Raw genomic sequence first — 25,690 nt, 5'->3', positions numbered from 1 at the left:
TTAAAGATTTCTGAACGTATATTAATTATTTAATTATTGATCCCCATTTTTATTTGTTATTAGATCAAGAGATTTAAAATAATTATCTACCTCAATCAAAAATAATTTAAATAAGGGTGTCTACTTCAGAAATTGATGGATTCATTATGGCATCGCGGTATGATGACGCAAAATCTGCAAGTTTCCGACCAATCAGCAGCTAACAGGTCAGGATTGTAGTGTTTGGGACGTAAGAACGAAAAAATGGCTGCTTCGCGTAGTGGAAAGAGCGGCCTCTTAGAGAAAGTAAGATGGTGTGCTCCTATGTCTTCAATTCATTTTGTTTTTCACGGCCGCCAGCGAAGTTAAATTCGCACTTGTGTCGTCCGGTGGATAGAAACGTCATCATCGTAAGCGAATGGCGACGAGGAAGAATTTACAGGCGGGCAGCTAAGCTAACATGCTAAAGCGGAATCTATTATGGCCATGACGGTTCTTTTCGATCAACTCAATCATTAGAATCGTTCGTTTAATCGATCAACCACCCACACGGCGCGGAGTGACTTAAAATAATAATATTTGTTGCAGTTATTATAATTGGAGTGTTTGTATCAAAAACGTTGCTGCCGTCACGTACGAACGAGAATGGCATTTTGGCCAGGTCGTTCAGTCCACATTTGTTTTCATCCCAAGAAGCAACTGATGGCAATTCAACATCACTTTAATTGTATTGATAAGACAGGCTTGTCAAACGTTTTTCTGGGCTGAAATCAAAGCAAAGAAGAATGCCATTGCCCTGCTGCAGCAGATCAAGGCTCCTCATCCTCATCAGGCCAGCGACTATCAAGTCTATCATTCGCTCTGATTTGGTTTTCCCAGTCTCGTTCGACTGTCTTAACATGACCCAGTGGGCATTTGGTGTCAATTTAACGACAATATGACTTGAGACATTTTGTATGTATTTATTTTTGAATGTATACAGGGACAGTGCATATTAATCAAACAGTTCCCCGTAAATATGCCAGATTATAGCCAATGGCTAATTTGCATCTGTTGTCCCTGTGGCGGGTTGATGTTAGATTCTACAAGAGAAAACATAACATAAATTTAAAATACTGTACAGTTTCAAAAAACACACTAATGGACAGCCATATAAATACCTTGAATGCAACTAAGTATGAGTTAAGTGCTGCAGTGTTCATACATCATACATCAGCTGCATAGTGGGCAGCCATTAGCTTGGAGAAACTAATGCCAGTGAAAGTTTGTCCACGTGGGCAAGAAAGGAGTGCGCGTTTTTTTTTTTTTTAAGTCATGGTCTTTTTTTTAAAGGAGTAATCCACTTGTTTGGAGCAGCAGCAACTTTGTTGGATGAAGATGAATGTTGCGCACATGTGCATGGCGCAGACGTGAGGCGACAAACTCAACGCAACTTGATTTCTGGAGCAATTTCAAAACCCCCATCGCTGCCTACAATTGCCGTACATGGACTAACATCCGCCGTTTGAAGACAGCAAAGCACGTGAATAACGTTAAAAAAGTAAAACATTGCAGAGTCCAAACAAATGTTGCGCTTTTCCAAATGGACATTCTAACGTTTGGTGGGAGGCCATTGCAAACAAGTTCACTTCTCCAACTCGTATGGAAGCTTTACTTAGGATGAATGCGCTTTTGCCAAACGAATCGTCGGCTCGGATAATCGAGTCATCCTCTCCAGTCATTGTTGAACCTGAAATTGATTTCAGCCACTTAACGGTGAATATTGTCTGCTTTTGTATTTTCTTCACAGTCAGTTTGAAGAATTTTTTTTTCTGCTTTGATTCATCAAAACAATTGACGGATGAATCCTTTTTCAAAATCTACAGTTACGTCAAGAGCTGAACAATTTCAGGAAAAGATTTAATTGTGATTTTTTTTCTGACATGTCTGATTTGATTCAATAAAAAAAAAGAAAAGAAAAATCAAGTTTTAGGGCACCATTCCTTGATGTGGTCGCGATGTTTGCTTTAGCAATGACGTCTCGGTTCTGCGTTTCAGTGGAGAATCGATGAGAAGCCGGTGAAGATCGACAAATGGGACGGCGCCGCGGTCAAGAACTCTCTGGATGATGCCGCCAAGCAGGTGCGTGGCCTGCCAATGGGCTACTTGGCACGTAGCGCCAGACGATATGCCGCAGCCATTTGACACTTGCGATATCTTACAGCACTCCACTAAACAAAAAAAGTTGCCATTTGTATTTACGACTTGTTTGCCGTACGAAGGGAGCAACTAGGGCTGAACGATGTATCGTTTTGGGACCGAAATTGCAATCTCGGCCATTGTGATTTCGAGATTGTCAAAGCTGAGGTTTGTGCCCAACGTTAAAAAAAAAAAGAAAAAAAAGTGTCGCGCTGTCGCCCGTAGTGTCGGAAGTCATTTCTTTCGCCACTGCTTTGAATGCTCGACGCCAAGCTAGCTTGCGCCGCCGCAGCAACGGGCCGCGTCATGCGGACCATCTCCTCCGCGGGGACAAACAAACGACGCCACTAACAAGTAGCGTTTTAAACGAGGAAGCGCTAAGCGTGCTAATTGCTAAGGTGAAATTCAGATTCGACCCAACATTAGTGTTTCGGTGTACAGTGGACTTTTCACACCAGTCTGACTCGAACCGCGTTAGGGCGGAGAGTCGGCAGCTACGAACACAAATCAATACGTATCGAGACAGAAAAGAAGACGTCGTCATCATGGCGGAGAGGTCAAACGTATATCAAATATTTATCATCTCATCAATAGTATTTGCACCACAGAGTGTTGAGACGTACACAATAATCAGTCTCAAAATGATATTAGGAATCAATTTAGCGTTGCTACGGGACAATGATTTGATTGACCTCATCTGACATGCACAAAGAATATGAACATTAGTAGCAAATGTCAAACATTTTGGAGTTTAAAAAATGCTTTCTCATATCCACAATTCCGCATGAATCCCAAATATTACTTATTAAAAGAAGTGATGTTTTGCAAAAAGTGGGAGGGGCTTGGTGGACACGGTTCTCAAAGGAAAGAAAAAAGCTGCGGGAGAAAACGAAGGGCAGGGCAGCAGGCCCAGCGGGAAAAAAGTGCAAGTCGTCGTCGGCGCTCTTTTGTCAAAGCGCTAAAATGTCAAGCAAGCGACGTCGCGGTGCGCCGATGGCTTTTTCCCACGACTTGAGTGTGAAATTGTGCCGTGAAGTTGTCACACGTCTTGCTTGAAGCGGACTGAAATTGTGCGACGCCTTTGCGCAGGTGCTGCTGGAGAAGTACGGCTACGAGGAGAACTTTGGTCTAGTGGACGGTCGTCTGCTCATCTGCACGGTGTCGTGCGTCTTCGCCATGGTGGCCCTGGTCTGGGACTACCTGCACCCCTTCCCCCAGTCCAAGCCCGTCCTGGCCTGTTGCGTGGTCTTATATCCTTTCCCGACGGACGCGAGTCGGTCCGTCTTGCGCTGAATCTTGCGCATCAAATTGTTCTCGTTTGTTCGGCCAAGCCAAAGACTTTATTTCTTGCGCCCTACTTCACAGCAAAGATATATGAACGACAGCCCGCAGGAGAGCGAAGGAAAAAAAACCTCTTGAATTTGTGTCGTAAACATCCAAAATACAAATTGTTGTAAGCGTTCGCAACGTTTGGTGGCGCAAGCAAAAAAAAAAAAAGTGGACGGATCATTTCAACATGGCCGACGTTTCACGTCACGTCAACGTGGAGTGCGCTTTGTAAACTGTAAATGTCGATGGATTGGTGTTGAAAACAAGCCCAATCTGTGTGTGTCGTGCACGCCACGCCCACGCCACGCCCACGCCAACGACCTCCGTCTGACTTCTTTGCAATTCAAACGAGCGATCTTCCCGTTAGGGTTTTATGACACCGATACGGATCACATGTGCAGATTATTTTCCGTTTATTTATGGCGGCTGCTCCCAGATAATTGCGTCCAAAAAAATAAGCCATTTTTACAAAAGTGTGAAAAACACACATGGACTTTTTTTGAGCTCAAAATAAAAGTCAAAGACTTGAAGTTCTTTAACAGATCCAAATGATCAAAAAGTCAAATAAAGTAAAAAATACAAATAAAAAATGGAAACTTGATTTCGTCTTTAGTGCATGTTGTGCATCCGTCAAGGAGAAAAAAGTGGGACTCCTCAAATAAGAAATGCGTTGCTCGGTAAATAATATTTGGCACCGAGATCGCGGCCGCAGGGCAAAAAAGGGACAAGTGCCCAGCTCTGATCATTTCTTCTTTTGGGGCTCATGTTTGAGCGCCAGTCTCAAGTCACGTGATGCACATGTGCTCCTTGACGGCGGCCCTCACCTACTTCATCATGATGGCCATCCTGACGCTGTACACGTCGTACAAGGAGAAGAACATCTTCCTGGTGGCGCTCCAGAAGGACCCGACCGGGATGGATCCGGACCACGTTTGGCACCTTTCGTCCTCACTCAAGCGGTAAGCGCCCGCCCGTTGGCCCGCACACGGCCGCCGGATGACAGACCGCTCGCTCGCCGGCAGGTTCGACGACCGGTACACGTTGCGGGTGGCCTTCGGAGGCGGCAAGCGCAAGACGTGGCTGGAGAGTCACATGACCTCGTCGGTGGCGGCGTTCTTTGATCACAACGGCACGCTGGCCATGGACCGGTTTGAGAAGTGCGTGTCGGCGCTTCACGACGCGCTCGCCACTGACAAGAAGAGCAAATAAAAGTGGCGCTTCCGCTTCCTTGACTGCTTTGTGCTCCTTTGTCCGAGCATCCTCGCTCGCTCGCTCGCATCAAACCGTTTGAAGGCGCGCGCTCGCGTTTATCATTGTTGAGAAGCAAAAAGCGCAGCAGCAAATGCTTCCCACCATTTCATTTGTTGTGCAATCTTTTCATGGTCGCCGTCGGAGGAAGCCAAGGCTCCGAGGGGATGCCGAGAGCCGTCTCTCCGGACTGAGCTCTCGCGAAACGGCGAGCTTTGCGACTCGTCTTCAAACACACGTTTGTTTGTTTTTTGTTGCCATTTTCGAGGTTTTGTCTACGAGCGGTCCCATCCGCGTTTTTGACACCCCGAAGTAGAAGGTGCGACGTCAAAGGGATGTGTTGGTGTGTTTGTTACCACGACGACGGGCATTCTGGCGACAGGACGTGACAGTGACGGACACGATGCACATCGGCTGCGGTGAATATTTTCTTTATCATCATCAAAACGACGACGGCATCGAATGAATTCCGATCGAAAGCGCATTTGTCCAACTCGGCCATCTTGAGTCCACCCAGGAAGTGAATAAGAGCGGAAGTGCCCAAGTGCGGTCCTCTCGAGTTTTCCATTTCTTCCGATTCCAAACGATCGGGATCCTTCTCGGAGCCCGCCAACGATCCCGATGGTTTGACTCGGGTGCGTTGGAGGAAGGAGACGCGTAAGGCAGGCCCGAGAGGCGTCTTGGGGATCGCACTCGGGCACCCCAGAGTTGGCGGAAGCGACGGCGTCGACATCCGCTGGTCTACCAGACCTCGCAGCGCCTGCCGGTGTTCATGGCGCTTCCAACGGGGCACCGGAAATGTCGGCTGAACTCGGCCGAGTTGCTGAGCGTGCCGATGACGCGGTAGCGAGGCGGACTGTGCGGGTCGGTCACCAAACCCTCGTGAGCACTTTCTGGTGTCCGGACGGAGCACCACACCTGGAACCCCAAAAAATGAAATCTTACAGAAATGGAACAGGAGCCGCGTCGCCTCGTCCGTCGCCTTGCATCTCACCTGCGCAAAACCAACGAAGAAGAGTTGCTCGTTGGTCAGGTTGACGGCAGGAAGCCTCTTCTCCTCACCGTTCTTGCCGACCCACATCTGGTACGCCTGAAGGCAACCAAAGAAAAGGAGTTCGGAGTGTCGACGCAAGCGAGATCGTCCCGGAGGAGGAAAAGCGTAGCGCCGTGTTGGGCTCGATTTGGCTCAGCTCGCGTTCGGACTCACGTCGTAGGCGGCCTTGAGGCCTCCGTTGTCGGCGATGTTCTCCCCGAGTGTCTGCTTGCCGTTGACGCGCTCCGAGTTGACGGCGTATCGGTCGTACTGCTCCACCATGCACTCGGTCCTCTGGCGGAAGGCTTCCACCGACGAGTTGCGCCACCACGGCTTCAAGTTGCCGTCCTTGTCGTACTCGCGCCCTGCGCGCAGGCGGGCGGCGAAGCGTTAACGCCGCCCGCCGGCTGAATTTGATTCCCGCTCACCTTGGTCGTCGAAGGCGTGCGTCAGCTCGTGGCCCATCACCACCCCGATGCCGCCAAAGTTCAGCGCCCTTTGGTACAAAGACACACGCCAATGTTGTATTTTCTCAAACGGTCGTTGAAGACGTCAAATCTTTCAAATCTCGAGTGGTTGTGCTATTTTTTATTTATTTTTTTTGTCACAAATGGCCGAGCGACTCTTCAAGGGCCTCCGTCACCGGCTTGGCCTGCGGTCACACGAGTCGCAGCGTTCCGGTCTTGGTGAACGGCCGGCCTCCTTCTGCCCCCCGACCTCGGGTTTCATAGCCATGTCCGCGGTGAGTGCCGAGCAAATCGTTGAGTTGGACAATTCACACGGTGAGAGCGATATTTTGCTCTCCCGCGTTTGAGATGGGCCCTTGCGTCTTCAGATTTTATGGTTACCATTTCGTGATCTGGCAGGACCATTGAGGTATGAAATTTTGTCCATCTTGTCCAGCCCGCCGTTATTTCCCGTCACACTGCAGTCAAATGCGAACCACTTTGGATTTTTTTTTTTTTTTGCGCGTATAGGATCTGCATCCGATTTAGGTTGTTTTTTTTTTTTGCTGGCGGCGTGAATGGCTCAATTCCAAATAAAGAATGAAATCGTGTCTTCAAACGAGTTTTTAAAAGTGGACCGAGATGGAACAGCCCGAATGAGCCCATTTTCCACCAGGCCGGTGAAAGATTGGTCGCGTTTGAGCAGCTGAGGAGGGCAAGTCCACATCGCACGTTCGAATTGTTGCAAATGCCGGATGAGTGACAAGCTCCTCACAGATACGAAATGCGTGCAACTGACTTGGGATGGTCGTGGGCGTAGAACGGCGCTTGAAGGATTCCAGCGGGGAAAACGATTCCGTTCTTGGTGGGCATGTAGTACGCGTTGACCGTGGGCGGAGTCATGCTCCACCTGCAACCACACAACACAAACCACACCAGCAGTGTGGCGTTTTTTCCCCCAACCCGACTCGAGAGCGATCAAAGTGCAGTCAACATCTGAGTTTCGTGCGCGATTATGATGTCGACGCGGCCCATATAACAAAGTGACGGCCCGTGCGCCAAAAGCGCTTCGCTGGGTCGGGTGAATTTCAACAAGGTCTTTTCCTCAGCTCGCTTGCATTCGATGTCGACTCGACGGGAGAGACGGCAAGAAATGAAGCCAAACATTTACGAGCGAGCGGCTCGTGCTTTTTGCGGTCAGGATGAGTTCTGAAAGAGAATTCATCGCAACCCCGACAAATGTGTCAAACTTGCTTTGTACGCTGTCAAAGTGTGCGCAAAATGCGATGCGGTGCGAGACCGGTGTGGTGTGCTGTGGTGTCTTCTGACTGGTCTTTGTTGGGGCTTTTTCTGAGTTGGTCGGCCATGACTCTTGAAGAGAAGTTGTAGAAGTTCAACATGTTCTGGAAGAAACTTTCTTCGGAAACGTCGTACTGAAACACACGCACATGAAGCACTTGTTCAAGCGTGGCTCCGCCCACCCGTTTTCCAACAACCAACCGTCTCACATTCTCAGACCATGGAGTGGTCACGTGACGAACGCGCCGCAATCCTATCGTGTTGTGGCATCGTTGACGTTGCGTGTCCGTCGAGTGGAACCACTTTTGCGGCTCCTCACGCGTGTCCTGGCGCGTTTGGGGCAGTTTTGTACAAGCGCTAACATCGTCCGTGTTATTTTGATGATATTTTCATGAATACAAATTTGACCGAGTCGTTGAAAGGCTGGATAATGAGAAAATGCGCACCGTGAAGATGCGACGACCAGAAAGAGAGACGGCTGGCGACCACTCCATGCCCGGCGTGACGGACAAACTCACCCCGTCATAAACGTCATCCAGTTCCTTGTCGTCCATGATGAAGTCGGGGAAACCGATCATGTCGTAGATGGAATCTGCCTAACAACACCGTTGACAGCACACACATCAGCATGCTGGCTGAGCGCGCTCATGCGAGCGTGCGCGCGCGTGTGCGCGCGTGCGACCTTTTCTTTAGCGGCTTGTTTGGTGTCGTCGTCCATCCATTTGAGTCGGTCCAAAGCTCGTTTGAAGGCAGCTCGGATCTCGTTGATCATCTCCTCAGCCTGCGACACACGTGCACATATCAACATGCTTGGGGTCGGGGGGGGGGGGGGGGGGGGTTCCATTTCCAACCCTTCTCTATTTTCTAGCGGCCATGGAAAATCCCCCCCAACCCAAAAAGTCACTCATTATTTCTTCTCTCTCTCTCTCTCTCTATATATATCTATATATATATCTATATATATATTATGATGAGAGAGGGAGGCGTGTGCGAGGGAATATGCTATTTTCGAAATCACCTCGTTTAACGTGAAAGGATTCAATTGATCAACTGTAAATTGTAAATTTCAGAAAGCCGGCTGATTGTCTTTGTTGTTTTTCATAAAAAACGTTTGCAATCCAAACAACAATCGACATGCCAAAGCGGAAGCAAATCTTGTGTGTTTTCTGCGCTCGCTTCGAAGTCAAAGAGTGCAAACGAAGACTTGATTTTCCGATTGCGATCCGTCGATGGAATATGCTCGCCAAAGAATGAGTGACTTTCGGGTGCGAGGCGCGTGCGGTGCCGACTCACGATGTCTTTGCTGTGTTTGTCGAAAGTGGCCTTGACGAAGAGCGCCCCCAGAGCGAAGCCCAGCGTGTCGTCCGTATTGCCGATGCACATCTGCCAGCGCGGCGTGCACGACTGCTTGGCACAAAGCACACAAAAGGTCGAGAGGTCACAAGCGCTCAGGATGGTGGATGCTTTCAAAAAGTGATGCTTCGCATGCCACGACTGCAGTCGATCCAGTCGTTATTTGTCGACTTCAAGTTACGAGAAGTTGAAGATGAACGAGCTCAAGTGCAGAGCTGGGCAGTCCGTTTCGGAGGCGGAACGGACGGCCATTTTTGGGGCGCGGCCATGGCTAACACACAACTAAACAAGGCTGGAGGTGGATTTCAGTGCGGCCCTCGTGCGTGCGACGCGACCGCGAGGCGCTCAAAAATTCTTCTCAACTCCGAACGCGGCAAAAGTACAAAAGTGCGTCCGTACTTGCATTGGGCACGTTCGTGGAGAAGAAGAAGGAGACCAAGAAGACCATAACAAGGTGAGCGCATTTGAATCGTAAATTAGCTCGTTAACGATCTTGAAATAAACGTTAGCATCTCATCGGCGGCGACATCTGCACGCATGCTTTTTTTTAAAAATCTTTTTTCAGGGACCGACAATTTTTGGTCGAGGCCGGACGGGTACCGAGATTGCGGACGGAGGGCGGTGGACTCAAGTGCCCAGCTCCGCTAAAGGGGTTCAAGTTAGCTTGTTTGCTAGTTGCGCGGCGGTTTACCTTCTTGGTGCCGTAGAGACTTTCCAGCAGTTTATCCTGCGCGTTCTCAAAACGTTGATCGAGACCCGACACGCTCTTCTGAACCAACGTCCACATCATATAGTTGTTCAACACACTACACGTGCACACACAGAACATGTGAAAATCTGCTTCAGGTCAGAGGTCAGCAAGCGTTTCCAAAGCAACCAGTTTCATACGCACTGCTGAAACAACACACTGAGTGAATATTCATCGCGGAGTTGACGGCGTCACATCCACCTCGTGCGTGCGTGCGTGTGATGTGTGTTTGCAAGTGCTTCACCTGTGCTCCGTCCTGTTGATGAGTTGGGAGACTTGTTGGAGATATTCCCGCGCGTAAACCACAACAGGTTCGCTGTCGTTGAGTTCCAGCGGCGACAAACACGACGACAGCAAGTCGAGCCAGTCCACGGCCGGAGCCAGCGTCTGCACTCGCACACGCACACGCACACATGGGCGGCGCTTTGATTTGGACAATCCACGTTCTCGTGACTTACTCTGCCGCTGCGTGAACGCTAGTTGGTGGCGCCACCCGCGGGCGGCTTGGGCGACACGCCCGCATCATCATCATCATCGTCACAAACGTTATCATCGTCTTCTTCATCCTCCTCCTCATCACCTTCAGCCCTCATCATTTGTGCGTGCGGTCCCGTAGCAACGGTTGCCGCGGTGACTGGCGAGTTCCCAGCCGCCGCCGCACGAAAAGATGCCAATCCGACGTCACGGCAAACGTTTGAAGGTCGTACCCGCCGGACGCCGCCGAGAGCTCCATAGCGGTCCGACCGCTCTCGTCTTCCCGCTTACGTGGCCAAAATTTCCGATGGAGCTCACCTGAAGCTCGGCGATGGTGACCTTGTGGTAGATCTTCTCCTCGTCTCGCCGCTGGTCCTGCGGAACGGTGATGTTGGCCAGCTGCGTCTCAAAGTCCACAATCTGCCGCATCTGCTCCAGCGCCGACGCCCGCGAGCCCCCCAGCAGGGTGCCCAACTCCACCATGTAGTCCAAGTACGCCTGAAGCACCTGCGGCGGACACGAGCGCAGCTCACCAAAGGCCCCGAAACGCGCGTGCTCTCGTTCTCACTCTCGCTCTCGCGCTCACCTTGCCGTTGGCCGTCTTGTTGAGATAATAGTCCCGGGACGGCAGGAAGAGCCCCGATTGGTCCACCTGCGGGCAAAGAATGAGACCGCAGCCGCGACGCCACAACTCCGCAACACAAGCCCCTTCTTTGGAAGGGGTCCAACCCATCATTTAGACCACGGGTGTCAAACTCCAGGCCCGCGGGCCAGATCTGGGCCACAACCTCATTTTATGTGGCCCGCAAAGACACATTTTCTTCACTTTTCACAACATTCCGATTTGTGACCAATCCCCCCTTTTTCAAATAAACCAAACAATTACGTACCGACTTCTCATTTCCAAACCGTCTTCTAATCTATTTGTCGAGCGTATGCGATCGTACATTTAGATGGGTTCGCCCTCTGACGGAAACCAGAACTACAATGTGGCGACCGTCCACAAAAATGAGTTGGACGTGCCCGATTTAGACAAAGAAGGGACTGATCACCTTCCAAAGTGCCAGATGAATCACCATTGGCAAGGAAGCGTGAGAAGCGGCGGCGGCGGCGGCGGCAACGCACCTGGATGACGTTGCTGTTGGAGTTCTTGGGGTCGGTGCTGACGCCCACACTAAAGAAGGGCTGCGCCCGGTACGGTCCCGACACCACCTTCAGCACCTCCATGAAGTTGTCCTTGTCCCACGCTCCCGTCAGGTTCCACCCCCCCACCTGCACGAAAGCATTGAAAGCGCCGCGTCCGCTCGAACACGCGACGCCGCCGATGCCGGGGGCCGGCGGTTACCCGGACGATGAGGTCCACGAGCGGCTGGGCGCCCAAATCTTGGATCTTCTGCGTGTTGAGGCAGGACAGGTAGTAGGACTGCGTCTTCTTCTCGGCTTCGCTGCTGTCGTTGAAGGTTCCGTTCTCTGAAAGTCAAAAGCGGCCACGCGCTCGCGTGGCGTCAACGCAAATTCGGCCAACTGGACGTGGTGGCGTTTCAAAGACGTTTCAACTTGGATCCAAAAGGCTCGCTTGTTTCCAAATCTCAACTGTGGACTTCCCCTGAGGGGGCGGCAGGCACCGGATTTGTTGCTCATTCTGCCCAAATTGTTTGACGGAGGCGTGGACGAAGCCAATTAACTCAAACGACAACCAACCGACTCGGCGCCCAACAACCCAATCAATCGAACCATCATTGCCATGGCGTCCATCTTGTCTTCTTTTTTTAAAAGCGGTTTGCAAGGCTCAAGATCACTTTTTTCTTTGAGGGCCAATTTTGCTCATCAATGACTTCTTTTTTTTTTCCACTGTTGATCTCAGAGCATGAGAAACTGTCCAGCACAGCTGGCCAATCCGTCCCCGGACGCCCAACAAATTTGAAAAATCAAAGGCCAAAGGTTGATTTTAGTCCGGCCCACAAATCGGCCCTCGTGCGTGTGACGAACCAAAATGTCCTCCGAACGCGTCTTGAGCGCCACTACCACTACTTTTGTGTATGAAGAGACGTGACACAGCAGCGTTCAGGCTAGTATTTCCTTATTGTGACGTCACGTCAAGGGGGGGGGGGCAATACCACAGAAAGAGAGAACAGCGAGGAAGTCAAAGCGTTAACCCACTTTGGTTTGACAAAACACTTCCTACCAAAATAAGCTCAACGGATTTGAATAGAAAATTAGCCAGCTCATGATTGTTTTGGGATTGCGGGATGGATGATTTCTTTCAGCGACATTCATTGGAGCTAACGAGCTGTCTGTTAGCATCCGCCGTAACGTCGTAACGCCAAATTGCCAAATTGCTTTTGCAACCCGGCAACGCCTGTCGAGCTTCGTCGGGCAAATCCACAGTTGAGGTTTTGACGTGAAGCCGTCTTTTGGCTGAAAGGTGAGCCGTCTTGGACGTTGGGCGCCGGGCCTCACCCAGCAGGTGTTTGAGGAGCGCCTGGTTCTGCTCCCAGATGCTGTTGAAGGTGGACCAGCGCGAGCGGCCATCCGGCAGCGGGTTCTTGCGCATCCAGCCGCCGCAGGCGAACTGGTAGAAGTCGCGGCAGGGGTCGACGCTGCGGTCCATGGCCTCCACCATCTGGCTGGCCACTTTCACGCACGCCTCCGTCAGACACAGACCGCCGCCGCCGCCGCCGCTGCCGCCGGTGACTGGACGCCGACACGAGAGGCCGCAGATCAGAGGGAGAGCCGGATGTCGTGCGGAAAGACCGGCCCGGCCCGAGTGGGACGCTCTTTGCCCTCGCCATTCATACAATTCAAAACTGTTTGTAGCAAAGGCCTTTTGGCTTACGAGTACGCAATGAAATGATTCTGCCGCACGAGTAACACAACTTGGCCCAGTGGAAGGCAGTCGTGGGTAAGAAACACTTGTTCTCCAAGCAATGTCGTCACAATTCAGGAGAGGGACGGGCCCTGCCCCCCCTCGCCCGTCGCCCCTCCCTCCGACCCAGAAAAAACAATACTTGAAATCAAACTCGGGAAAAGTCTGACGTGGACTGCTTGAGTCTGAGTCCAGCAAAAGAAGGGGGGAGATTTTCCCCGACAGAAATCAGCAAACGCTGAACCCTGAACACGTAGGAGGCGGCGGGGACAGGTGCCGGGCTGGTCTTTGGTCGCTCGTGCGGTCGCTCACCTGGACCGAAGGCCAGTCCGAGGGCCAGCAGGCAAGCCATCAGGGCCAGCAGGCTGAGAAGCAGCAGGACGCCGAGCAGAAGCTCCATGCCGGTTCTTCTGCCCAGAAAGTCCGTGCTGGGCTTAGTGAAGCCCACCTGATGGGGGACACGCAAAAACCGCGTCAGAACGCCGGCAGCGGCGCACGGCGTCGCGTTCGCTGACCTCCAGTCTGTCGGGAGACGAGGACGCCTCGGCCGCGGCGTCCGATGCGTCGTCCTCTTCCAACGTGGCTCGCTTGTAGTTGGACATCTGCACGGCGACAGAAACGCAATCAGAACGCAACAGAAACGTCCCAAGTTGCCGTACGGACGGCGACGAGCTGCTCCTTCTGTTGTGCCCGTCTTGGCCACCGGGGGCAGCTGCTGGCGTGAGTTGTTCCTTGGAGAGGATCAAGAATGTATGACCGAGTGCTGTTATGTGTCGCAGCATTCTTGAAATATCCATCGCTTAAAGACAACTAGTGCCGCAACAAAGATCTTATTTCGTTCTAGCGTTAGCCTTAGCGTTAGCATTAAGCGAGCAGGCTGAAGGCTTGTTTGAAATACGCAAGGTGTCATCGTCTTCATTTGCGTCGAGTTGCACATTTGCCAAACTGCCGCCAATTTGTGGACGCAAGCCAACAGAGGGCGTTTGGAGCTCAAGTGTGACCTATGACCCCTCACTCAGGTTATCGTGGGATAGTTTGGAAAGTTCGCAATTGTCATTTTTTTCCTGTTTTGATCTGCAATTCAAATTTGCCACGGCAGCAAAACGCCGCTGCCAAAACGCTTGACAAATCAATCCTAAAAAAATGCAAATGACGCCGGCAAATATGGATGAAACGCTTTTTATATTTGCTGCTGCTGATGATGAAGATGATGAAGATGGCGGTGGGGCGGGCGCATCTTGTTTTGTTTTCGGGGAAGTTGGGTGGGCATCCAACGACAGGAAGTTGAGAGCTGCAGACAGGAAACTCAAAAGGGCTGACCCCCCCACACGCGCGCGCACGCACGCCTTACTAAACTAAACAAACACACCCACCTGACGAAATTAACAAAGCAAATAAACTGTCATGAGTGACAGCTGCAGGGTGTGCCCCTCCCACCACACTGACACAGATTTGACTAAACAAACAAAGCAAATAAACGACGTTTGACAACTGCAGGGCGTGCCCCCATTTCCACCCTAGACACACGCACACACGCACTTGGTTGGTCACTCGTCACAATTCCAAAGACAAACGAAAAAAAAACACACCAAAAAACGTTCGGCTGCCAAAAGTCAACGGCTGGTGCTATGACGTCATCACAGAGCTCACAACCCGCGCCCGGAGCGCGCGTTGCTATGGTGACGGTTCGTTGACGTCACCTTCCAGCACTGGTTTTCGCAGGCGCCGCGCGTGACGTCACGCGGCGTCGTGATGAATGACAGCTTGCCTGCTGCTCGGCGGTGGGGGGGCGCCGGGGGTTGGGGGGGGGGGGAGGTGTACTCACAGTGTTGCGGAGGTCCTGCAGGGCGACGCTCATCGTGGAACCGAACCGAGCCGAGCCGGCCGAACACAGAACGTTACCGACGGCAGCTCCGCCGGCCCATCCTCCGCGTGCGTGCGTGCGTGCGTGCGTGCGTGCGTGCGTGCTCGCTCCTCCTCCCGCTCCTCTTGCTCCTCTTCTTCTCTTTGGCTTCTTGTCTTTTGTGTGACGACGGCCACGCCCACCGCGAGCCAGCCTCCTCTTCCTCTCGCAAAATAAAACACACCCCGGCCGGCTGACGTCATGCTGAACGTCACCGCACAGGCCACGCCCACCCGACATCGCTAACACTTCTCCACGCAAATGGCGTTCATAATTTGTTTTGCTTGTCAAGCTGATTTGGACCAAGAGGGGAGCGACACTTTGGATTGGTCGCTGGCCATGATGGAGGACCGGTCGCCTTTTTTTTACCTTTCCTGGTAACGAGTAATTGAACACATGACTATTTCCAGACGAAAAATCGTATGCTGGACTTGTTTCTTTAAAGTCCTTCAATGCAGGGGCGGAGCTACGTGGCCGACCCCCCTCGCCACTCCCCCCCCATGGCCACGCCCTAATCTCAGGGAAAAAATTGAGATTTGTGATTCTTCTGGATGCGGCGTTCTTCGTTTTGCGGCATCATTTACATGTCGACTATATTTTTCGGTTTTGGGTCAAATTGTCGTTTTGGCAAACATTCGGAAGAACCCGTTGACACGAAGGAGTCGACGAACCCGATCTTGAGTGGCGATGCACGGACGTCTTAATTTTTGGATTTGGAATTGTTGCGACCTTTCTCGGCCACCGTAGCGCAACTTTTTAGTACCCGAATTTGGGTTTCAACTGCGTCGAAAAGTTGCAAAAAAAAATCCACGTTTCGAAAATGATTTGAAACTGGGGTAGGAGCAGCCAACCATTTATTTATTTTATTTTATTTTTATTTTTTACAGAGCTTCTGTATCCAAACTGAATGTCGCCAGGAATGACTTCTGATGATTGAAATGTGGCTGCAATTCATCTTTGCTCGTTTGCGTTCAGCTTGTTGCTTGTGTGTCGTTTTCAGGATCAGAGATTTCGCCAGTTAGATTCCCCAAAGTCCAAATTGATGAGCACCCATTTGTCTTTTTGTCATTAGGCCGAATTTGCCGAGCGTCGGCCGACCGCAACGCGCTCGTCCTGAATGACGAGCCTGCAGAAGAACAATCGAGAATGGCAAAAGCGCTTTGCTGCACAAAGCTCGCTCAGCTGGAAGCACTCTGAAGAAGAAAACATTTTCTAGGATTCATCGGCTACTCTCGGCTAAATGGCACATTCAGAAATGTCGGAATGTTTATATTATGGCCGATAAAAATGCAATAAATTGCCGACACGGCACATCCAACTTTGTTTTTGGGCGCTTTTTTTCTTTGCCACCTCTTGGCTGTTGTGTTTCCGTGTTTCGAGTTCCTAAAGAAAGTTCCCCAAATAAATACACGAAAACACCACCTTTGCTCAGGGGCCGTCTCCATGGAAACAGGCCGGATTTAAAGGTCAGCGTGAATTTGGCCACACACGCCAAAGCGGACATTTTGGGTCCAGGTGAGCGCAAGGTGGCGGTTGGTTGATGAATGGAAGCTTGTTGCCATGGAGACGCTATCAACAGGCTGCAGGCTTTCCCCACATGTGACCTCTGCTTTTTATTTTTCTTCATCCGTTATCAGTTCACTCAACCGCCGCGTGTGCGTGTGCGCACGTGCGTGTGCGTGTGCGTAGACAGCTTATTTTAGTTCACGGCAAATATTTTTGTTCAGGGAATAAAATGTTTGTCAAAACATGGCAACGAGCTCATCTTGGAATTCAAAGTCTGTGGACTGGATCAGGAAAATGTCTTTTGTTGAATTTTCAAATCTTGCACACAAGATGAAAAGTCGCACGAAAACTAAACGGCGACCAAAAGTTTGATGAAAAAAACATCAAACCGCCTTGAAAATTAAAAAACAGAATTAGAATTCAAATGGCAAAACTATGTGTGATGGAGGCTGCTGAGTGGCTGCGCTCAATGAGGGGGCGGAGCATCTGTCCAGAAGACGAGAACAAGCTCAAATGTCGTCCAAATGTTTTTATTGCAAGTTAGCATGAAAAAGATGAAAAAGGAAAAAAGGATGAGTCGTCGTCTCAGCAGGACGTGAACGTTTTCCAGAAGAAGTTCTTGCATCCTGCTTTGCGCTCACGAGGGCCCATCGGCGCCGGCGCGGCAAAGCCGACGGACCGCTGCAGCGGCGCCGCGCGCTCCTCGGATCCTTCCGCGGCATTCCGCCACTCGTCCTCCTCCGTCGCCTCGTTCGCCATCTGGAAGAGGTCCCAAAGGAACGCCTCCGCCGCGGAGGGCGGGCCCAGCAGGTCCTGAAAGGGAGGCCGCATCGCCGTCATCAACACCGTTTTTTATTCGTGCATTAGAATGGTTTAGAGGCCTAGGTTGCTCTGAGTCCCGCTCTGCCGCTTTGTCGTACGCCGTACGGTGTCCCACAAGGTTCCGTTTTGGGCCCCTCGCTGTTTTCGTTACACTTGCTGTCCCTCGGTTCAGATCGATGTCCCGCTGAGCAAAAAAGACGCTTTCTCCTTGAGACCACTTTTGTCCCGTCTAGAGGAAATCAAAATTAATTTCCTTCAAGTGACGATGTTCCGTCCCCGTGGCCCTTCTACCCGCTGGCATCTGAGCTAAAGCCAACAGTTGCGAACTTGCGCTTCAAACTGGACAGCCATTTCAAATGAGATGGGCAAATCAGCGCTGTCGTTCGTTGCGGCTTCTTTCGTCTGAGGCAGCGGGCGAAAGTGGAGGAAGGCCTTTCTTTCGAAACCGGAATCCACACCTCGGTTCCATCTCGGCCAGATTACTGTCATGCGCTTGACTTTGAAGTCAGCTCGTCCTCCCTCAAGCGTCTCCAGGTGGTCTAAAATGCTGCCGCTCGCAAGACGGATCACTTCACCCCGATCTTGACCTCCCAGTGCACTTTTGAGTTTGCTTCTTTGGGTCTTGAACTCTTTTCATGGCCTCGTCCAAGCGTACCTCGCCAAGCTCCCCCCCCCCCCCCTTCGCACCCGCCCGCTGCCTCAGGTCTGAGGACCGAATGCTGCTGGAGGCGCCGAGGACTAAGCGCAGCCTATTCTGTTGCCGGTCCTTCCCTATGGAATGACCTTTGACCTCCCATTAAATGTGAGGCAAGCCCCACCCCCTTTCCGTCCACTTTTAAAACCCGTTTGAAGACACATTTTTATTTTTTAGCTTCCGACTCAACGGGACTTTCGCTGTTCTGCTGGTATCTATTGTTGATGTCTTTTCATTTGGGTTCTCATTTCGATGAGGCCATCTAAAAAGCGCTTTGAAATTGTGAAATTGTGAAATTGTGAAATTGGCAAAAGAAATCAAGTTAGATTGTTTTGTTTTGTGATTGTTGTGTTTTGCTGCTGGAACACTGCAAATTTCCTCATTGTGGGACTATTAAAGGACATCTTTATCTTTATCGTTATCTTGGTATCATCTTCATCATCGTCATCATCACTCAGAAGTAATTCAGTGTGCAGGATGTGTGTGACACACACCAACAGCCACTCTTGTGCACACACACATTATCACAAATAGAGAGACACGCACACAATACACAAACAACTCTCACTCGAGTAAATATACACACACATGCACACTCGCACAAGATTTTTAGTCATGTTGTTGTTGTTGACCAAGAAGGCTTCCTGAAAAGTGTGTGCGTGCGCGCGCGTGTGTGTAGCGTGTCCAACCTGTTTGTAGGAGCCAAGTCTTGCGCCGCGTCTGGTGTTGGTGCGCGTGAGCATGGCTGAGGAGGCGCACGCGGTGAGTACGAGCATCAGGAGGCACCAACACGTCTTCATCCTCAGTACGCGAGCGTGTGCGCGTGCGTGTGTGCGCGTGGAAAAGTCACAGTTAGTGTGCAAGGGGTCCATCCCACCACAGCCGCTCTTATAGGGCCATGCTGATGTCACGCACACACGCGCGCGCGCACACACGCACGCACACGCGCACACACTGATGATGCTTCCGCCCCCTGCAAACACTTTAGTTAAATGACCCATCTTCATGCACTTTGCTTTCTTTCCCGCCAGGATGCTCTCTCTCACGCGCACACACGCAAACGCACACATTTCATGAGCTGGCATGCACAAGTGATTCACACACGCACTCAGTGACAAGCGTACACATAAAGACGGAAGCACAGAGCGCTCATACACTCACGCGCACACGCACACGCACACTTTCTGACACGCATCAGATGTATGATATTTAGTTTTGTTTTTTTTTTACTTCGTTTTTATTGATTTATTTATTTGGATATTCAGTTGTGAGTTGTTCTTGTGTTTTTTCCTCCAATGCTTGTTTGCGTTGCGTTTTGATGAGCTGTAGTTTTTTTTTTTTTTACTTGAGCATTTGTCAAGCAAAAGATGAACCAGGCAAAAAAAAGTTTTTCAAGTTTTTGTCTGAATTGATTTGCGGGAATATTTTGAGCCTCACCCTCGATACAAATCAACTTGTCAACAAGTTGCATTATCGCCACGCGACATTTTTTACACCAAGAAATGTTCTGAATTGAGAAAGAGAAATCAATGTTAACATGTGCACCAATGGCTGACATTACAAAAAAGTTAAAAAAAAAAATAATAAAAAATTAAGTTTTCGTTATCCCGCAACCAGACAAGCGCTAGGGTACACTAGGCCACCCCAGGTATCCAACCAAAGTAATTTAATCTAAATCTGATGTGGCATTTCAAAATAAAACGCAGAAGAAATCGCAACTTTTGACCAATGTGGCCGATTTTGAAAAATCGTTAAAAATTAAGTTTTTGATATCCCGCAACCAGACCAGCGCTGGGGCACAATAGGCCACTTGAGGTATCCAACCAAGGTACTTTCGTCCAAATCTGATGTGGCATTTCAAAATAAAAGGCATGAGAAATATGAAAATGTGTCAGTTACACCCGAAAGTTGAGATTTCTTCTGCATTTTATTTTGAAATGCCACATCAGATTTCATTCAAAGTACTTTGGTTGGATACCTGGGGTGGCCTAGTGTACCCTTGCGCTTGTCTGCTTGTGGGATAACGAAAACTTAATTTTTAATGAATTTTCGAAATCGGGTGTAGAGGTCAAATTTTGATATTATTTGGCCTTTTATTTTGAAATACCACATCAAATTACTTTGGTTGGATACCCGGGGCGACCTAATGTGCCCCAGCACTGGTCTGGTTGCGGGATAACGAAATCTTAATTTTGAATTGTTTTTTTTTTAATTTGTTGTAATGTCAGCCATTGGTGCACAGTTTACATTGATTTCTCTTTCTATCTCAATTCAGAACATTTCTTGGTGCAGTTCTGAGTCAGTTTGCATTCCCCCTGGGTGAAAAGACAAGTTTAATAACATTATTTTAAATCCAAACCACTGACGTGCATACTTGACTTTCATAACTTTTATTTTGAAGGTGGCCATCAACGAGCGCTTTCGGCGCGTTACCGTAATGCACCGTGTTGCACAGTATTGAAAATAAGAGTGGCGGCTGGCCTGACTGCAGTCTTTTTTTGTGGGTCGGTCACGTCAACAAATCATCAAAGCAGACAAAAAGAAGACGCAAAATGGCCCACGATCTCTTGCGTCCTCCTTCCTTGTGTCCTTGTCCTCTTTTGTGTGCACGTCACAGACTCAACTTCCTCTGCGTGTTTCCCAGAATGCTGCCGCGTCTTTTGGGGGGGGGGGGTTCAGTTAGTCTGGCTTCATTGTGCGCACGCACGCACCGCGCACGCCGCCCGCTGCGTGTCTGTGCTGCTTTATTAGCTTTGGCCGATGGACACATTCACCTCCAGCGAGGCGTTTGATTGGTCGCTGTGTGACGCTTGCGCAATGACCAATCAGCTCGCATGCTTCGAGTTCTTCAGTTTTTCTCGTGGTTTTGGATTCAATACCTGCGTCAGGTCCTCCAAAAAAGCCCAAACCTGCGAGAGTGGGCATGTGGCGTCACCTTTCCTTTTCATTGTCAACATTTGGGTAGTGAGGACACTTTTTTTTGGGGGGGGGGTCTTCGTCTCCCGTTGTTGTTTCAATAGTTGCTGCACAACTTGGGCTGCTCAGCACTTGTTGTCGTATTTTGCTCTTGGAAAAGCACCAGCCACACCTTCCCGATGGGCGGCAGGTGTGGACTGCTGGCGGGCAGAATGTGGCCTTGCCGACGATGTCCGTTGACAAACAATGTTGGCAATTTGCTCCCAAAAAAAAAAAAAAAAAAGGTCAACATTGCCCACAAGGCTTTCGGCGCAGGAGGCGGTTTCCAAGTTTCCTCTTTCACCATTGCTCAATTTAGCCGAGTGGCGTCCTTTGAAAATGACTGACGAATAAATCCAAAAATAAAAAACGCTGCCCATCAGTTTGAACATCAAACATATTTTTTGCGTCAATTTGCAAAGCATCCGACCTGTTTTTTAGGCTTGCTTTTACACAACATCACAACTTCTTTGGAATTGCCACTGGTCACCACACACACACACACACACACACGCCTACCCGTTCACACACACAAAGTAACGAGTCAACATTTGCACTCTTTAATGTCCATTAAGACTCATTAGAAAAGCACACACACGCTTGTGTCAACATTTGTGCTTCCTCACCGCCATGCAAGACTCATTAGGAAAAACACGCACACACACACCCAAATGCAGCAAAACAGAAAGACCGACAATTTTCTTTCAGGCCCCGCGACAGACGATTGCGTGTGCCAAAGATTGGTCTCTTTATTGGTGTCAGGACAAGAAGACAAAAGACGAGCCGTGACGTGACGTGACGTGACGTGACGTGACGTGACGTGACGTGACGGCTCGCTAACAGGAAGTGAAGCCCTTCCAGTAGAAATTCTTGCATCCGGCCTTGCGCTCGCGGGGGGGCAGCTTGTTGGGCGGCTCCACTCCAACCGAGCGCTCCGCCGTCATCCTGGCCGAGAGGAGATGGGTCGCCCGGCGGGCCGGCCACATCCTCGCCAGCAGCTCCGCCTCCGCCGCGCGCTTGCTCCAATCCTCAAATGACTAAAAAAAACAAAAAAACCCCCAAAAAAACATCCTTACTTAGCGGCCAAATGCTACAAATGTCGTGTGCGAGTGTCCGAGGATTTGAGGCTTTTTTTTTTTAGGAGCAAAAATGTATCATTAGAAGTGATTGATTGTGATTTTTGTCATTGTGGTTTTGAAAATGAACTCATTCGCTGCCATTGATGGATATAGATGTGAAAAAGTCCATTTCATTGACCTGGCCTGATGATTTTTGGAAAGAAAGAAGAAATGTTGGCAGCACTGCGCGTCAGCATTGCTTGGAAATCACAATGTCTGTCAATGAGCTCTTTTCGCAACTTTGGCGAGCCCGTATTACGCCGAGCGAGGGCCGACGTCGACTTGGCGAACAAAATAAGCAACACGGAGCGGGTGGCTTTCGTTTGTCTTGCTTTTGCTTTTTTTTTGTTTTTTTTTTGTACCTGCGAGCGGTCAGCGGTGTCCTGAGCCGCTTGTTGCGGCATCTGGGGGTGGCGCAGCTCCAGATCCAGATCCAGATCCAGGTCCGGGTCCGGGTCCGAGTCCGTGTCCGTGTCAGGCTGCGAAGAAACGGTCAAGCCGCACACCAGCAACCACATGACAAACTGCAGCAGGGAACGGTCGCCTCGGCGCATGGCTGCGCAACACGACAAACAAAAAAGGAAAAGGAATGTGACGTGAAGATTTCCACATTTTTCAAAGTTGCCAACTGCGACCGTGTTTGGACATTTCACTTTTCTCTCCAGTTGTCATTCGGCATTTTCCACCGTTTTGGAATTTAGCAAGGCGAAAAACTGTTCTGGAGGTGAAAAAGTCCGTCATCATCTCGCGTTCGGAATTTGGCTCTTGGCTTTTATTTCTTCTCTTCAGTTCCACCGTTAGTTTGGAATGTTGCCGTCAAACGACGCCCACATTTCTCGTAACGTCAACCTATTAAAAAAAACAAAAAACCCAAAAACTTTCCCGCCGTTGCAAAAAATGGCAGTGAGACGTTCAAGAAAAAAAAGTTTGCCGTTTGAAATTCAACCGTCAGATTTTCAACATGCCAAAAATCACAATTGCATTCCAACTTTTTTCGTTCGACTTCCTCCCCATCTCTCCAACTTTTACGTCTCTCGTTCTTTCTACGTCTCATTTTTGTATTCGCACGCAATTCTCCGGTTACCGTTTGACATTTTTCACCGAAAACGCGCCACCGTCAACAATTCGCTCATGACTTCCAAATGGACAAATTGCATCGGCCAACAAAACGACATCGCCGTAGAAGAAGGAAAAAAGAGAAAGAGCGAAACAAGAATAAAGGACAAGCAACAGGTCAAACGCTCTTGTGCAATGCGCAACTTTGCCAGCAGGGGGGGCACGTGCAGAAGGATGAGAAAGAATGTCAACAGAAGAAGAAGATGAGAATCTGAAAAAAGAAGAAGGGCGAAAAAGAGAACGAGCAAAAGATGAGTCTCGCGTACTCTCTTGTTGCGCTTTTCCACGGCAGCGGTGGTGACGACGGTCCGGTTTGGAGGCTCCGATGCGGACGTCGGGCTTTTTGAAGGCTGAGGCCCCGCCCCCTCAGGTGGCCCGACGTTCCGTCCCATCGACGAGCGGGCGCACGGAGATGCGGGAATGTTCCATTAGAACTGATTGGCCCTGAAAGGCTTGGCAAGCATAAAACAATTAAAGCGCCGCTAACGCATTAGCGCACTTCATTAGCACATTTCCATTAAGGAAGTGCGGCGCTCGCTCACGCCACATTTCAAACGTGACGACGCCTCCGCACTTTCACTTCTGCTCCTTGCTTACCGAGGATTTCAGCGATGATGCCAGACGGAGATCCCTGAAAAGTTGACTGAAGCACAGTAACTAAGTACTTGTACAAGTTTTGATTTCTGGTCTAAGCGTGATTTAAAACACGGCTTTGAAACCCCGAGCCAAGTTTGAAAAGCGAATTTGAAACTCGAACGCTTCTATTCTGAAGCACCCGTCACAGATGCGTCGCGGGACGCCTTCAACGCGTCCACAAAACATTTTGTGGCCTGTTCGGGGTAACTCGCATGCACCACCAAAGTTGGCCACTAGGGCCTTTGTTTGCCGGTCAGTCCTTCGGGCGCGAACTTGGTACCATTCTAACCCTAAAAATTGTCGGGTTCCAACCCCGTAACGCCCCCCCCCCCCTTCTTAAAAAACACGTCGCAAACAGCAGAGGTTTATTTCAAGATCAGAAGAAGATTCGCTTCGTCTGCTCCATCGTCTCCTTCTTTGTCGCCTTCTTCTTCGTCATCTTTTTCTTCTTTCTTCTTGTCCGATGCAAGTAAGTCGTGGCGCTTTTGACACTTTCAGAGACGAGTTTTTGAGATGTACTTTTGACCGCCTCGCGAACACATCACACGTGTACACGAGGGCCGATTCGTGGGCCGGACTAAAAATCAACCCAAATCCTTTTTTTTTTCTTTTTTGGCAAAAGCAATTTTGAGAGCCAAAATAAGCAACCTCAGTTGCGTTGGCTGAATTTGAGTTCAACAAATACGGCGACCCGGTCCGAGCTTAGACGTGAATGAGGTGAATACCAACGTGAGACGACGCTCAGTCTTCCAGTCTTCCGTTCCAACTCGGGCCACAGTGGGACCATCCTTTCCCAGGGACAAAGGACGGATTCCCCAGTGCGGGGACGGGCGACGGCCTGGTCCGCCCTTCCTTCCGTCTTATTGGCCTCACCATCACCATCGTTCGTGACGGTGAGATGAAGCTTCTCGAAGTATTGAAGGCTTTCCACGCAATTGCTTTGAGTCATGTGCGGAAGCCTCAAATGTGGTTCAATCCCTCTCTGGCACCACCAAGTGGACAGAAATGACATGAGCATGCATTTTCTTTTGCAAAGTTTTCGCGACGACGTGAACTTGCCATGCAAAAATGCAGTCGTTGAGTTTGTTCTTGTTTTGGCCAAATCTCAACAGCCCTCTCTCTGTCTTGCGGAAGTCGTCCGTCCCCCAACATTTGAAACATGCTGCGGTGCAATCCCTGCTCAAGAAACCTGGCCTTCGTCAAGATGTGCTGTCCAATTTCCAGGTTGCCTTTCATTTCTAAAATTGTGGAAAAGGTGGCGCAAACGCAGTTACGTTCTTTCATGGAAGTTGTCCAGACAGGTTTCAAGAAAACGCAGAGCAGAGTCCGACTTTTGAATGATATCTTCCTGGCAAACTAATATTTCTATTTCTATCACTATTTATTTGAAAGGGGGATCAAAGCAAAAGCATATTCACAAACATTTTGCGACAGGACGAAAGCCAGAAGCGCTGCAAAAAAACAAAAGGCCGTCTCTTCATATGAAACGGAGACTTTTATTTTATTTGGACTTTTTTTTAATAAAACGGAGACTTGTTCTGACAAGTGTGCCAAGGTGACGTCACAGCCCGAAAGACGTGAACGCCGCCAAACGCTCGCCAATGCGCGTCCATGTCGCCAATGTGGTTAATGTTTGATTGATTGATCCTTTCATAACATCCCCGCTCACTCGCTGCGCACTAATGAACAGTAAAGTAAAGTGTTGACGGTGGCCGGTTGTCACGGCGACCAATTAGCACGCCGTCGTCGCTAAGCAGCCGCTCGCGCAGCGCCGGGCATGATTGGTCGCTGATGACGTCACACTGCGACGGCAAGCTTTTTCCACATTCGGAGAACTCGGCACTCCGCGAACGTGAGGCTGAATGTCGACTTTTGCTTAACGACTTCCAGTCAACACAAGTCAATCACGTATGAATGCCTCCCTCGAGGTCCGACTTTTGCCAGACACAAGCTGGATATTTTTTTGAGGCGACTGGTAAAAAGTGGT

The 25,690-nt window shown here is 49.9% G+C and overlaps 4 protein-coding genes across 4 annotated transcripts; 1 reads left to right on the top strand and 3 right to left on the bottom strand.

Moving 5' to 3' along the window:
• Positions 1–153: 153 nt before the first annotated feature.
• Positions 154–4,718, top strand: spcs2 (signal peptidase complex subunit 2). The gene is made up of 5 exons (XM_088299987.1): positions 154–285; positions 2,017–2,100; positions 3,247–3,407; positions 4,311–4,445; positions 4,509–4,718. Exons 1-5 carry the CDS (start codon positions 244–246, stop codon positions 4,693–4,695), a joined length of 609 nt encoding a protein of 202 aa, XP_088156113.1. The 5' UTR covers positions 154–243; the 3' UTR covers positions 4,696–4,718.
• ece2b (endothelin converting enzyme 2b) lies at positions 2,715–15,028 on the bottom strand. The gene is made up of 19 exons (XM_088299946.1): positions 14,779–15,028; positions 13,469–13,555; positions 13,266–13,401; positions 12,548–12,781; positions 11,433–11,557; positions 11,213–11,359; positions 10,674–10,739; positions 10,406–10,594; positions 9,858–10,000; positions 9,557–9,671; positions 8,806–8,916; positions 8,195–8,293; positions 8,031–8,108; positions 7,543–7,646; positions 7,013–7,123; positions 6,196–6,263; positions 5,942–6,132; positions 5,729–5,824; positions 2,715–5,652 (listed from the first exon to the last, which is right to left on the bottom strand). The coding sequence occupies exons 1-19, from the start codon at positions 14,809–14,811 to the stop codon at positions 5,476–5,478; spliced, it is 2,310 nt and encodes a 769-aa protein (XP_088156072.1). The 5' UTR covers positions 14,812–15,028; the 3' UTR covers positions 2,715–5,475.
• A 1,919-nt stretch (positions 15,029–16,947) lies between these two features.
• LOC148332951 (somatostatin-1-like) lies at positions 16,948–18,718 on the bottom strand. Its single transcript, XM_088299990.1, has 2 exons — positions 18,568–18,718; positions 16,948–17,175 (listed from the first exon to the last, which is right to left on the bottom strand). The coding sequence occupies exons 1-2, from the start codon at positions 18,676–18,678 to the stop codon at positions 16,948–16,950; spliced, it is 339 nt and encodes a 112-aa protein (XP_088156116.1). The 5' UTR covers positions 18,679–18,718.
• Positions 18,719–21,669: 2,951 nt separating this feature from the next.
• On the bottom strand, positions 21,670–23,488 carry LOC148332950 (uncharacterized). Its single transcript, XM_088299989.1, has 3 exons — positions 23,334–23,488; positions 22,314–22,507; positions 21,670–21,870 (listed from the first exon to the last, which is right to left on the bottom strand). Exons 2-3 carry the CDS (start codon positions 22,503–22,505, stop codon positions 21,670–21,672), a joined length of 393 nt encoding a protein of 130 aa, XP_088156115.1. The 5' UTR covers positions 22,506–22,507; positions 23,334–23,488.
• Between the last annotated feature and the right edge of the window lie 2,202 nt (positions 23,489–25,690).

Source organism: Idiotropiscis lumnitzeri, chromosome 7 (genome assembly GCF_059441095.1).
Source record: "Idiotropiscis lumnitzeri isolate Australia: NSW breed Sydney's pygmy pipehorse chromosome 7, RoL_Ilum_1.0, whole genome shotgun sequence".
Lineage (NCBI taxonomy): Eukaryota > Metazoa > Chordata > Actinopteri > Syngnathiformes > Syngnathidae > Idiotropiscis > Idiotropiscis lumnitzeri.
The sequence above is the reverse complement of the archived record's forward strand: the minus strand, read 5'-3'. Positions and strand labels throughout refer to the sequence as shown.

Excerpts from the sequence above, each read along its gene's own strand:
- spcs2 (XM_088299987.1), top strand. The coding sequence starts at position 244 with ATGGCTGCTTCGCGTAGTGGAAAGAGCGGCCTCTTAGAGAAA. Across the intron at positions 3,408-4,310 it reads CTGGCCTGTTGCGTGGTCTT|CTACTTCATCATGATGGCCA; the intron begins ATATCCTTTCCC and ends GGCGGCCCTCAC. Across the intron at positions 4,446-4,508 it reads CTTTCGTCCTCACTCAAGCG|GTTCGACGACCGGTACACGT; the intron begins GTAAGCGCCCGC and ends GCTCGCCGGCAG.
- ece2b (XM_088299946.1), bottom strand. The coding sequence starts at position 14,811 with ATGAGCGTCGCCCTGCAGGACCTCCGCAACACT. Across the intron at positions 11,360-11,432 it reads TCGTGGACCTCATCGTCCGG|GTGGGGGGGTGGAACCTGAC; the intron begins GTAACCGCCGGC and ends GCTTTCGTGCAG. Across the intron at positions 5,825-5,941 it reads GCCTCAAGGCCGCCTACGAC|GCGTACCAGATGTGGGTCGG; the intron begins GTGAGTCCGAAC and ends GGTTGCCTTCAG.
- LOC148332951 (XM_088299990.1), bottom strand. The coding sequence starts at position 18,678 with ATGAAGACGTGTTGGTGCCTCCTGATGCTCGTACTCACCGCGTGCGCC. Across the intron at positions 17,176-18,567 it reads GACTTGGCTCCTACAAACAG|GACCTGCTGGGCCCGCCCTC; the intron begins GTTGGACACGCT and ends CCTCCCTTTCAG.
- LOC148332950 (XM_088299989.1), bottom strand. The coding sequence starts at position 22,505 with ATGCGCCGAGGCGACCGTTCCCTGCTGCAGTTTGTCATGTGGTTGCTG. Across the intron at positions 21,871-22,313 it reads ACACCGCTGACCGCTCGCAG|TCATTTGAGGATTGGAGCAA; the intron begins GTACAAAAAAAA and ends TGTTTTTTTTAG.